The 13,516-nt window shown below is 36.1% G+C and overlaps 1 protein-coding gene across 1 annotated transcript; it reads right to left on the reverse strand.

The window, feature by feature from the left end:
* Window positions 1-1,209: 1,209 nt before the first annotated feature.
* rnaset2l (ribonuclease T2, like) lies at window positions 1,210-8,434 on the reverse strand. The gene is made up of 9 exons (XM_059331585.1): window positions 8,195-8,434; window positions 6,808-7,013; window positions 6,510-6,577; window positions 6,233-6,290; window positions 6,098-6,165; window positions 5,204-5,317; window positions 5,043-5,091; window positions 4,507-4,581; window positions 1,210-1,532 (listed from the first exon to the last, which is right to left on the reverse strand). Exons 2-9 carry the CDS (start codon window positions 7,006-7,008, stop codon window positions 1,329-1,331), a joined length of 837 nt encoding a protein of 278 aa, XP_059187568.1. The 5' UTR covers window positions 7,009-7,013; window positions 8,195-8,434; the 3' UTR covers window positions 1,210-1,328.
* Window positions 8,435-13,516: the final 5,082 nt, after the last annotated feature.

The following is a 13,516-nucleotide window of genomic DNA, read 5'->3' on the forward strand; positions in this document are numbered from 1 at the left end:
AAATGTTTCAGGACAACACTATGGTCTCAATCGCTAGTAAAAAATCATCTTCAAGACAATTTGATGTTAATAGTGTTAATAGAAGAAAATAGAAGATAAAGAATCATATGATTTGGGGCGGGGCTACCTTTGATTGACAGGTGGCTAACAAGGCGAGCCGTCATCAGGAGAGAAGCAGAGCAATGCATATCCACGGCAACGAGTCAATAAAGTTATATATAAGGTTATATAGATAGAAAAGAGGGCGTTTACCGATTTGGTCTCATAACTTTAACCCTTTCACACTGTATTTTCACTTAATGACAGTTTATTTGAAGGTTTTGTTCAGTAAAAATGTTCAGCATTTGGTTGGACTAACAGACACTCCAAGGAGTCGCTGCTCAGTTTTCTGAGGTAAGAAAGATACATTTTGTTTTTGTTTTTTGCTAGCCAAAACTAACATGCCAGTTAATGCTCCAATTAATGCTAACATGAATTAGCAGCGGCTTCTCTCAGTCGGGTTGAGGTGTAGAGAGGCTGTAGTCAGTGATCAGATCCCTCTCGCTCCTCCACAGTCCAAATATGGTTTGCTCCGCGTATCGGAAACAAGATGGCGACGAGTGTAACGCTGAACTCGAGGCTTCCAACGGGCAGTCCACAAACCAATGGGTCACGTCACGGTGACTACGTCCATTATTTATTTATTTATTTATTACAGTCTATGTTTTTTTCACAAAATTGATGACCTCACTGATTGAATGCCACACTGCTATTTTTTTAACACACCCCTTTCAACTAATTGCCCCATTGCACAGCCTTAAGAGCGTGTATATAACGAATGCTGGGTCTTGTTGTCTGAGAATCTACTGCACCTACTGGTATCTTGTTTGCCATGTTGCAATAAAAAATATACTAAAAAAACCTGGATTAATCTGGTTAGTCACATTGGGCTGCTATTATTTTGAACACTACTGTACAAAAATGACAGAAAAACACAATTTTATGGGATTTCCAAAAATAACCCTCTCAAAAAAAAGTCATACCATAGTTTGCCGATTTTGGTCAAAAATTGTCAAATTTTTTAATTTCTTAGAATGTTAAAAATGGTCTGATATGTATTATATAAAAATATTTCATTCGATCAAAGTTAACTGGAAACTTTTCTTACCCTTAAAAAATATCCTGGAAATAATTTCAAACACATCTGTTTGTTAAATCAGTTTATTTGTACACACTTTTGATTAATCACAGGAAGACTGGCATTACAAACTTTAAACTCATCTTTGGCTTTCTGTCTCCACCATCCAACCGTCTGACTGACTGTCCTCTACTCTGATATTCAGAGTGAGTTATCCGCAGGGCCGCAGCGGCTCCTGGTGGTCGATGGGGAAGTAGTAGAACGGGGTCTGAGGAGGGCAGGGGTGCCCATTGGAGGGGTGCCATCCTGGGTCAGACCTGGGCGCAGGGTCCCTGTTGGCGCCGCTGTGGTGTTCACAGCCGAGGGTGAGGTTGTGAGACAGAGGTATCTTCACCTGAAACCACACCTCTCTGTCCTGTGAGGGACAAGAGGAACAAATGTATGACACAAGTGTTACTTGTGCTCGTTTTAAAGTAACTTTATTTACTCATTACTGTAGTTCACATGTTTAAGTGCATTCTAAAATCTTAAGCTTTTCACACAGGTAAACTCTTGCTCTGCACTGGTCTTTGTACCTGTCCAACATCAACTGCTGAACCTTCTTTGACAGAAATGGTTGAATTTTAAAATGCCTAAAAATGTTGAAATGGGTCAATTATAGTCTGTTGATACATATTAGAGCATGATATGGCCAGAAATGACAGAAAAACACCATATTTAAGAATGTATAAAAATGACCCCCTCAAAAAAAAAGTCATACTATAGCATGTCGATATTGGTCAAATTTTAAAATGCTTAAAAGTGCTAAAATCGTCAAGTTATAGGTTGCAAAAATGACAGAAAAACACCATATTATAGGCTGTCCAAAATATGAGGGAAAAAAAGTCATATTATAATGTGTTGATTTTTGTCAAAAATGGTCACATTTTAAAATGCCTACAAATGCTAAAAATGGTCTGCTGATACGTATTATAGCAGAATATTTTCAAAAATGACAGAAAACACCATATTATAGAATGTACCAAGAAAAAAAAATAAAAATACTATAGCATGACAATTTTTGTCAAAAAATGTCAAATTTTAAAAGTCCTAAAAATTATTGAAATTGGTCAGTTATACTCTGCTGATACATGTGGTAGTATAGTTTGTTCAAAAATAGCAAAAAAAAAACCCCACCATATTATGGGATGTCCAAAAGTGACCCTGTAAAAAAATGCCCAAAAATGCTTAAAATGGATTTCTTATAGTCTCTTGGTACATATTAAAGCATAATATGGCCAGAAATTACAGAAATAATCACCATATATTCCGATTTGAGTTAAAAAAAAAAAAAAAGTCATACTATAGCATGTCGATTTTTGTCAAAATGGTAAAATTTTAAAATGCCTAAAAATGCTTAAAATGTGTCAAATTATAATCTGTTCATACAAATTAGAGCATAATATGGTTACATTTTATCCCGGACCATCATTACCTCTGTGCCTTAACTATTTATACTACTGTATATTTACCAATGAGGTCACTGGTTTGCCATAATTTACATTATCTACATCTGTATTTTATATTCTCACAACTGTTAAACTGTTGACTTCTGCACTGTGGAAGTTTAGCCTCAAAGTTCACTGCAGCTCATGAGGTTTGAAACAACAATCTTCTAATCAGTCTTCTGTCTACCTGAGCTATCTCCTCTGATACAATTATGAAAGTAGTATATGATGTTGTTTTATAAAATGTAAAAAAAAAACCAACATGTAATAATGCGTCTGAAAATTTAAGAAAAAAACCCCGCCATAGTATAGTTTGTCAAAGATGTCAGAAGTGGTCAAAGTGTAGATTGTCCACAAAAAACCCTGCAAAGTTATAGTATTCTGAAAGATATAGTAGTATAGTTTACCCACACATGCAAAAAAAAAACCCACCATGCTGTAGTAGGTCAAAAAATGTCAAAAATTGTCAAATTTTGAAACTCTTCAAAAAAGTTCTTGAAATGGGTCAGTTATACTCTGCTGGTACATGTGCTAGTATAGTTAGTTCAAAAATAGGGAAAAAACACAGTATTATGGGACGTCCAAAAGTGACCCCGTCAAAAAAAGTCACACTATATATAGCATGTTGTTTTTTTGGTCAAAAATTGTCAAATTTAGAAAAAAATGTTTAGAAATGGTCATATTACAGTCTGTTGATACATATTGTAGCAGAACATTTCCAAAAATGACAGAAAAACACCATATTATAGGATGTCCAAAATTTGAAAAGAAAAATAAGTCCTACTATAGCATGTCAGTGGTGGTATAGTTTGTCCAAAAATAGTGAAAAACATATTATGGGATGTCAAAAAGTGACCCCCTAAAAAAAAAAGTAAATTTTTGTCAATTTTTTTTTAATGCCTAACAAAGCTTAAAATGGGTCAATTATACTGTGCTGATACATGTGGAAGTATAGTTTGTTCAAAAATAGCGAAAAAAGACCATATTATAGGATGTCCAAAATTTTAGAATAAAAAAACTATTCATACTATAGCATGTTGATTTTTGTCAAAAATTGTCAAATTTTAAAATCCTCAGAAAAGCTTCAAATGGGTCAATTATAGTACGTTGATACATATTAGAGCATGATATGGCCAGAAGTGACAGGAAAACACAATATTATAGGCTGTCCAAAAGTAACCCCCTGAAAAAAAAGTCATACTCTAGCATGTCGATTTTGGAAAAATGGTCCAATTACAGTTTGTTGATATGTTTTATAGCATAATATTTCCAAAAATGACAACAAAAAAACCCCACCATATTATAGGCTGTCAAAAATTTGAGAAGAAAACAAAACGGTGTAGCATAGCATGTTGTTTTTGGTTTTAAAAAAATATATATAAAATTTCTAAAAATGTTTGAAATGGCCCAATTATAGTCTGCTGATACACATTAGAGCATAATATGACCAGAAATGATAGAAAAACATAATATTAAAGGATATCCAAAAATGACCCTGTTAAAAAAAAGTCATACTATAACATGTCAATTTTTGTCAAAAATTGTCAAATTTTAAAATTGCAAAAATGGTCCTTTTACAGTCTGTTGATATGTATTATAGCAAAATATTTCTATTAAAGATAAACAACACATTACCAAATTTGAGGGGAAAAAGAAAATGTCATACTATGTCGATTTTTGTCAAAAATTGTCAAATTTTAAAATGACTAAAAATGTTTCAAATGGTCCAATTACATATAGTAAAATAGTTTGTCCAGAGATGTGGGAAAAAAATCATATTATCTTATTTTATTTTGTTATTACACTTTTGGCCTTTGGGATCCGACAGGCAGGCAGACAGACAGACAGACAGACAGACAGACAGACAGACAGACAGACAGACAGACAGACAGACAGACAGACCTTGTGGTCGGTGACACACTGGATCACATGCTTCTCTCCCAGATGTAGAGCCAGGACCTGCTGGACCTCCTCAACCTGCACACACACACGCACACACACACACACACACACACACACACACACACACACACCCACACCGCCTGTGCAGTCACATCTGCAACCACTCAATAAAAACTTTATTTTTTTGCATAATAAACTCTCCATATATATTTATATACTGTATATATGGCCTAAAAATATGTTGAAACAATGTCATAGTGTAGTATGACTTGATATATTGGTAAAAAAAAAAAAAAAAAGACAAAAAACTTAATAGTATAGTAGAATGACTTCAAATATTCCAAAAATATCAAAATATAGTTAAATTATCAAAATTAGTTAACTTTGTAAAATATAGTTAAATTACCAAAATTCGTTAAATTATACTTAAAATATATGGAAAGATGTCACAGTATAGAAAAACTATATAAAAAATAGTGTAATAATATAGTTTGAGTAGTTTATATTTATTTCTATTTTCAGAGTTGTGTGTTTACCTTGTAGGGTCGATCACAGGACGGAGTGATGTCAGCGTCCTGCAGCAGCCTGCAGACACACACACACACACACATGCAATCACACACACACACACACAACTCAGGACTGTGTTTACGTACATGATGTGTGTGTCTGTGTGTCTGTGTGTGTGTGTACTAACTTGTGGATGTCAAACTGTCCTCTCAGTTTGAGGCAGATCTGGAAGTATCTGAGTGGAGAGTTCATTCCTTCCACACAGGCTGCACACACACCGTGTTTCTCCCATTCCTCTCTCCTGTTACACACAATAAAACACAGTAACACACACTAATGTTTCACAGCAGCATGTCACCATCAGCGCTGCAACATATTATTAGAAGTTATATCAATTAATGGATTGTTCTGCACATAAGTTAAACTGGCTTGCTCTGTCCAGTAAACACCCAAAGTTTAAAACCCTTCAAAAATAAATAAATACTTCTTCTAATAATACAAAAAAAATAATGAAAGACTTCAAAATGTTTTTTCTAAACAGCCCTAAAAACGTTCCCTAAAATATAAAAATATAAAAAAGGCAAAAAAATACCTTTTAAATAAAAATAAATTTAAAAATCTTTAAAAGTCAATAAAAAAACACATATTGACCTAAAGAAAATCTTTAAAAATATAAAAATAATATAAAGACCTAAGTAACCTTTAAAAATAAATAAATAATAAATAAAATGACCTTAAAATCTTCTATAAATTAATTTGCTGTCCTCTAAAAAGTCAGTAAAACAGCTTTTTGTTTTCAGCTTTGTGATGACAACTTTTCCAGCTGATCCAAGAGAGTTTTTAAATAGTTTATTTAGCTGAAGAAGAAGGAGAATTTTCACTTCATCCTTCAGTTTATCACAAACATTCAACATCAGCACACCTGGAGATACAAGGTTTTCACTGCACAGGAATGAACTGAAGCTGTTCAGTAAAAACTACAATATTTGCCTCTGAGGAGTACAAGTTAAAAGATGTGTAAAAATGGAAATACCCAAGCAAAGTACAAGAACTCAGACAGTGAGTAATTTATGTTTGGTACCAGAAGTGGAAGCTGGACTTGGTCCTCAGTAAGGACGGCCAGTGTTCAGTCAGCTCAGCCTCCAGCTCCTGCAGACAGACCTCAGATCAGCTCTCAGCCTCACTCATCGTCATTCTGTTCTAATCCGAGACTCACCTGCACGTCAGACTGGAACATCGGCCAACACTTACAGCAGCCGTATGCCCCAAGAGGCCTGCAGGCAGGATTTACACAGAGCAGAGGGGAGGAGACAGGAGAGGACAGGATAGATTCATCTTTGTGTTTCAGTTCCTAAAAAGGTTTATTTGTGTCTCGCTGTCTTCAAGCAGAATATTTACAACTCAGACAGAGACACAAGCATCTGATTTTGTCCGACAGATAACAAGCTGTGAGAGAAGAGTTAAAGTATTTAAGAATAAGAAGAATTATTCACCAGAGGCCATGGATTGTCCAGCTGTCCACACCAGGAGGAATCCTGCACAGAGTCTCATTGTCCAAAGACTGCAGAGGGTCAGAAGGACAGAGAGACAGGGAGACAGACAGACAGAGGTTCAGAGAGACAGACAGAAAGACGGACAGACAGAGAGGCAGACAGAATTAATCTCTTATTCTTGTGCCCTATAATAATTCGTTTTAATGATGAAGATGATGATGATGTGATAATGATGATGTAATGATGATGATGATGATGATGATGAAGCTGATGATGATGCTGAAGATGATGACCTCACCTGACAGAAGGCTGCGGGCCACTGCAGAGTGAACAGGAGACATTTCCAGGAGCAGAAAGGTTTCTCTTGAAGGCCATGTTTGTAGTCCTGCCAGTGTCCTTCCTCTGTGGTGCTGTAGTCAGGAAGCTGCAGCAGGAAGAGGAGCGCAGGACTCAGACGGACCAGCAGGGGCAGCAGAGAGCATGTCGTCGAGAGCCACATGACTCCTGAGAGGACACCACACACCATCAATAATTCATATAATATCAATAAAACATCAGATAACCAACGAAACATCAGATATTCAATTTGATATCAATTAATCAATAAAACATACATTAATTAAAAAAACAGTTAATTAATGATACATTAATCAATTAAATAACGATAAATCAACATACTATCAGTCAATCAATAAAATATAATTTAGTCACTTAAATATATATACATATTTATATATATATATAAATGTATACATTGCACTTAAAAAATAAATCTAAATAAATAAATCAATTAAACATCAACAAATCAATGTATATAAATAATAATAAATATATATATAAAATATAAATTAATAAAAGACTAATCAATTAATATCAAAATAATCAATTAAATATAAATGTATTAATTAAATATCAACTAACACATATTAAATATCAATGAATCAATGAAACATCAATAAATATGAATTAATAATTAAACTAAACAATTAATATCATTAATAAATTAAATGAAAATTATTCAATAAAATAACAAAATATCAATGAAAGATCAAAAAATTAAAATATATAAATTAATTATTATTTAATTGTATGTATTAATCAACAATAAAACATAGATAAATCGTTATATATGAACTAATACATAAAAAATTAACAAATTAAACAAAAACTAATAAATTAAACATCAATGAATCAATAAAATATAAATGAATCCATAAAATATAATTTAATCACTTAAACAAGACAGACAAGAAACTAAGTAGAATAACTTTTACTACATGAAACTAATAAAACTGATAAATATTTTACATAAAGCTGACACTACCGGAGTACTTTATGTACTTAAATAATGATTATAAATTCTTCAAATGTGCCACAAAAAGTAGCAGGTATTAATATTAATAACTGAACCTCTGTTTATTCTTAATTATTATGATGATGTAATACTCTCTAAAGTATTTAACAAGTTAAAGAAAATATAATTATCAATAAAACATTTTAAAATACCTAAAACCACAGTACTTTAAAAGATAAAGTTAAATAGATAATAATTCATATTTGAAACAATAAAAACTTAATTTATTTTGAGTCTGGACAGGAAAAGAAACATCAGCAACACTTAATATTAATATTAATGACTCTTGTGGGAAATTTAAGACAGCAGTTTAACAATGAGAGGAACTCACCGACAGCTGCAGCTGAACTGAGCTGCTGAGCTGCTTCAGCTTCAGTCTGACAGAGAACTGAAACAGGAAGTGGAACTCTCTGTTTTCTGGTCCTTTCTACAGAAGAAACGTGTTTTGATTTAGAGGAAGTGAAGCATTCTCTGGGACACACCTGGCACTCAGTCACATGGAAACATACAACACTACATCTACATTTATAATTGTTGTTGTTATTCAGGTTATGGAATATAACAGGCTATAGATTAATTCAGATGAAACTACCACAACAACAGAAGTGCTCGCCCTCCAAAATAAAAGACAATTCCACAAATGTCAAAAGTTTTTAACACCAAATCACAGCATGGATTTCTCTCTCTTGGTGTGTGAATGTGGAATTACCATTAGGGAATTGGGGATGTATAGGGGGAGATAGTAAGTCAACAATAAATTCCACATAGAAGTGGAGACATCATCTGAAAGCTGTAAACCTGAAGATTATTTAGAGATGCAGCTCAGAACATTCATATTTTTCATTCAAATCCATTTCCATGTTCAACTTTATACCATTTGTTACACACATTTGGTGCTGAATTATACAATTAGCTGATATTTTACAATATAATTCTACAATTATACAAACAGGACGAAAGTCCTCTGGTTGCGTTGAGAGAAGTGAAAGTATACTGGAAATATACAGAAATTCACTGAAACTATACTGACTGGGCGTAAGAGTCAGCTGGGGCGGTCTGAATTTCTCTGAATATTTTCTGTGATTAGCCTCAATCTGCATTCCTGACAGGCCTGCCAGACTGCACAGTAAAACCCCTTCAGATGATTCAGAACGCGTGCCTGGTCTACAACCAGCCAAAAAGGTCACATATCACACCACTGCTCATCGAGCTCCACTGGCTACCTGTTGCAGCCCGCATCAAATTCAAATCTCAAAGTGTAGGAAGGAGCAGGAAGTCCCTCTCTACGTTTAAGAATCTCCTGAAGACCCAACTCTTCAGAGAGCACCTTCTCTCCTAGTAGCACACAACAATTCTACTCCTTAAAAAAGAATTGTCGGTCACTCAAAGCACTTTACACTACAGACTGCGCTCATTCACCCATTCACACACACATTCATACTGGTGGCAGAGGCTACCCTAAATGGTGCCACCTGCCACCGTTGGGAATTCATTCACACACTGATGAACACAGCATCGGGAGCAATTTGGGGTTCAGTACCTTGCTCAAACATACTTCGACATGTAGGCTGCCATGGTCAGGGGCGACCGCTCTGCCAACTGAGCCACAGCAGCCCCCAGTTATCAAGCTCCTCTCTTGTGGAATCATCTCCCAGTCTCAGTTCGGGAGGCAGACACCCTCTCTTTATTCAAGAGTAAACTTAAAACTTTCCTCTTTGACAAAGCCTATAGTTAGGGCTGGCCGAGGCCTGCCTTGGACCAGCCCCTAGTTATGCCGCTATAGGCCCAATGTGTCGGGGGACACGATACACCGGGGCCCTCTTTCTCTCTATCTGATGTCCCAATAATACATGACACAAGCTTTTATTTTCCCAGAGTACTCATACTTTCTCTGCTCTCTCTTCACAGGGTGTGGAGCTGTGGTCCTGCTCCATCACTCCTGCTGGTCTCACTGCCGTGGATCTGGTTTGGCCCCAGATGGGAATGCTCCTCTCCTTGTCCACTCACCATCACTACTGGCCAATGGTGGCGCTTCATCACCTGCTGCTGTGAAAATCATTTTTTTCGGCTATTGGATTACGAGCTACTTCTGTTCTTTAAACTGCTACAAAACCCTCTTACTGTCAACAAACCAAGGAATGCTGCACATCCTCTGAATGCTCTAGGTCTCTAGTTTGGGGTTGTGAAGTTTCTTGAGGCTGTGATTATGTTAGAGGTCACAGAAGCTCATTCTATACACTGAGCTTAAGTTTCAATCACTAACATCATCACACATGAAGAAAACTGGACTCATTGAATCCACAAGAGTCTCAGCTTTCCAGTCAGACCCCATTTATGCAGCTCACAGACTGTTTAGGGACCCCAGAATACACAAAGATTCACACACAGTTGTAGAGTAAATAATGTGGTGAGAGTTAAGCTAGTATCTCTTTATGAGGGTCTCTAGAGGTACTATGTAGCTATTTGTATGACAAAGTGTGATTAAATAATGTAACCCTGAGTGATCTATATGATGTTATATGTATAATCAATATGCTGCAGAGATTTAACTGAAAGGTGGAGAAGTACTGGAAGAGAGGAGAAGTACAATAAGGCCTAGATAAGAATGTTAAGTTTGTGCCAGAAAAACACCTGTGATCTTTCGCCAGAGATGTTGTTTTAAGTGCTGGTAAGAATAAAAGAGAAGCAAGAATAAGAATAAGAAGCAAGGTTACCCAGCTGGGCAAGAAGCAGCATTTACAAGGGCTAAATACAGTAGCATACTCTGAGTGAGAAATGAAAAATAGAAAAGGCTCTGTATATGACAAACAGAGATGAGTGAGAGGTAAGAATATAGAAAAACTCTGTGGGAACTAACGGATCATTTTAAATCATAGTAGATAAAGCATAGAAAGGCCCTATGGGAACCGATGAGTGATTTTAAATCATAGTAAATAAAGCATAGAAAGGCCCTATGAGAACCAATGCGGGATTTTAAATCATGGTAATATTTTCAACCCCTAAACATATTGATGTCTCTCTGCCAGGGGATGAGGTAATGCCACCTGCACCTAGGGGGGGCGGATTTGGAGCAGCCCCTAGGAGGAGAAATCTAAAGAATTAACAAATTTTATTGGAGGAAAGGTCATAATAAATATTAATGATGGGATGGACAGATGTGTGTGATTTCTCTATAAAATCTCATGTAAGTGTCATTTCGAGTTAGAGAGCTTATGGACTGCACCTTGTGTGTATTATATTTGTTCTCTCCACTTTTTATCGATAATAAAGTGTGTCACAAGATCTTGGACTCCTGCTTGAAGATTTTTGAGACTTGTTAGAGAGTTTTTTTGGAGCTGTTTTCCAACGGGGCTTTTGATTAATTGTTAAAGATAAGAGAAGTAATTTTTTCCAATTGGACTCCTTTAAAAACTAATTTATGAGCTATTTGACCTACAACTTGGACCAATAAATTACACAACATTTTGGCGAGCTAGCCAGGAGGGAAAAGGATCCGGGAGGCATCCGTCACCAGCGGCGTCATCTCATCCTGTCATCAGAACCACGGGCCCACTAAAAATCAAGGTAAGCAGAACGTTGTCTCTGCAAATTTGATCAAAGTGGTGTCTGAGTGACAGGTGAGGTCCGCCCAGGTGAGGAACTGCTTTCTAAACTGTGATTCTTCCCTCTTGAACCCAATCTAATTTGAATTAATTAACCCAAGTTAACCATTGCAGGAGATAACAGAGATTTTGTGACAAACCATGTTGTCTGTCTAAACTAACTGTGTGTGCTGTCTATTTTACGTTTGTCCAAATCTGTCTGCATGTCTCAGCAAAACCATGGCGCGGAGAGAGTGAATGCGTGTGATCAGATACTGTTCAATGTTTGCATTGTAATCTGGTTGCTGGCAACAGCCGCGTTTGACAGAGGTCTAATTTGGCAGGTGCTGAGACAGTGATAGTTGAATAGATAAGAAGTAGTAAGTCATAAAAAAAGAGAGAGCTGTGTAAGTGAGTGATTGAAGTTCTTAATGTTGAGTCTTAATTAAAATGTAAATGTCTAAATTGTTGACTTAAGAACACCTTTTTTAAAGAAAAAAAAAAAAGGGTCTGACGGAGAGCACTAGATACTGTTGTTAATGTTAGGGAAGTGTATTTAATAACGTACTTGTGCTAAAAGAGGTTGAAAAGAATAGAGTGAGAAAGGGAAAGAATTTTGATAGAAGTATAAGGAGTCAAGGCAGGCAAGACTGTTGGTGTTTTATGTTATGAGGAATAAGAAAAGACGTCTCACTACCCAGCGGAGGTAGCTAAATGATTTGAGGAACAAATCATTTAAGGCATGCGACTGTCCAGCGGAGGCAGCTACCGTCAGAGTGTACGGTATACCTAGGCGCCCCACTTTGTTTACAGTAGGGGCAGTAATTAAGAAATGTATAATAGTGGCAGCAAGCCCAACTAAGTTGTTCTCCTTGCTCTTTTGTAGTTTAGTAATGTGTATATAGACGCTGTTTGAGTGTATATAAACGCTGGTGTGAGTTAATAGCGAGCCTGCTGGAGCCGGCTGGCTGAGAGGGCGAGAGAGGAAAAAGAGAGAGCAGAGAGATAAGACACACACACACACACACACACACAGGGGAGAGATAAAAACGGCACACACACACACATCCACATCCACCTTAACAACAGACTGCTTAAAATACGCACACACATTTGTATAAATCTGACTTTTTCGTTTGAAGGAGCAGAAAGGATTGAAAATTTACAGCCCATAACGCGTCAGTTGTTACGGAGCAAATAACCTTAGGAATTCTAACTATTCTGAGCTTCATAAATAGGCTCTTAGTGGAGTTATTTGGAGAGTAGTTGAGAGTTCAAGTGAAAATTATATATAAATAAATTTAAATATAAATATATACATATAAATAAATAGAAATAAATAGGCTCTTAGTGGAGTTATTTGGAGAGTAGTTGAGAGTTGAAGTGAAAATTATATATAAATAAATTTAAATATAAATATATATATATAAATAAATAGAAATAAATAGGTTAAAGAAGGAAAAATACACAATAGTACAGTAAGAAGGTATAAAATAACCCAAAATAGTGAAATAAGGAGGAGTAAGAGAATATATGGCCAAAGATCGAATGAGTAGTGAGAGTGAAGATGAAAATTAACCCCTGAACATATTACTACTGAGGGAGACATTGAAACCCATGGTATCAGAACTCATTTATTGTTGGAACGGTCATAAATTGACGTATACGGCATAGAGCACTGGCAGACAGAACAGAAGATCTGTCAAAAGTTGTGACACCTCACTCGAATTCTTAATTTAACCCAAACCAAAAAGGAATTTCCTGCAGTGTCGTGGGAAGGAATAATACGTAGAATCTGGGCCCCACCCTAGCCACAATATTAGAGAGTTTGTGCCAAAATCCCCTAATTAAAGGCACCCTCCCGTTGCGCCCGTCGCTGGGCATTCCTGACGATTTAACCATCGCAGGAGTATACAGGAAAGTTTGAATACATAGTGAAAACCCGAGCCAAGGACAGGACTGAGAATTTGCTTTACAACTCCCCCCAATGGTGGAAAAAAGTTGGGATAACTGTTAGCAAAATAATAGTTCATATCAGAACCAGAGAAGAGGGACAGCCGGAACTTACTAGG

This window comes from Centropristis striata, chromosome 4 (assembly GCF_030273125.1).
Source record: "Centropristis striata isolate RG_2023a ecotype Rhode Island chromosome 4, C.striata_1.0, whole genome shotgun sequence".
Lineage (NCBI taxonomy): Eukaryota > Metazoa > Chordata > Actinopteri > Perciformes > Serranidae > Centropristis > Centropristis striata.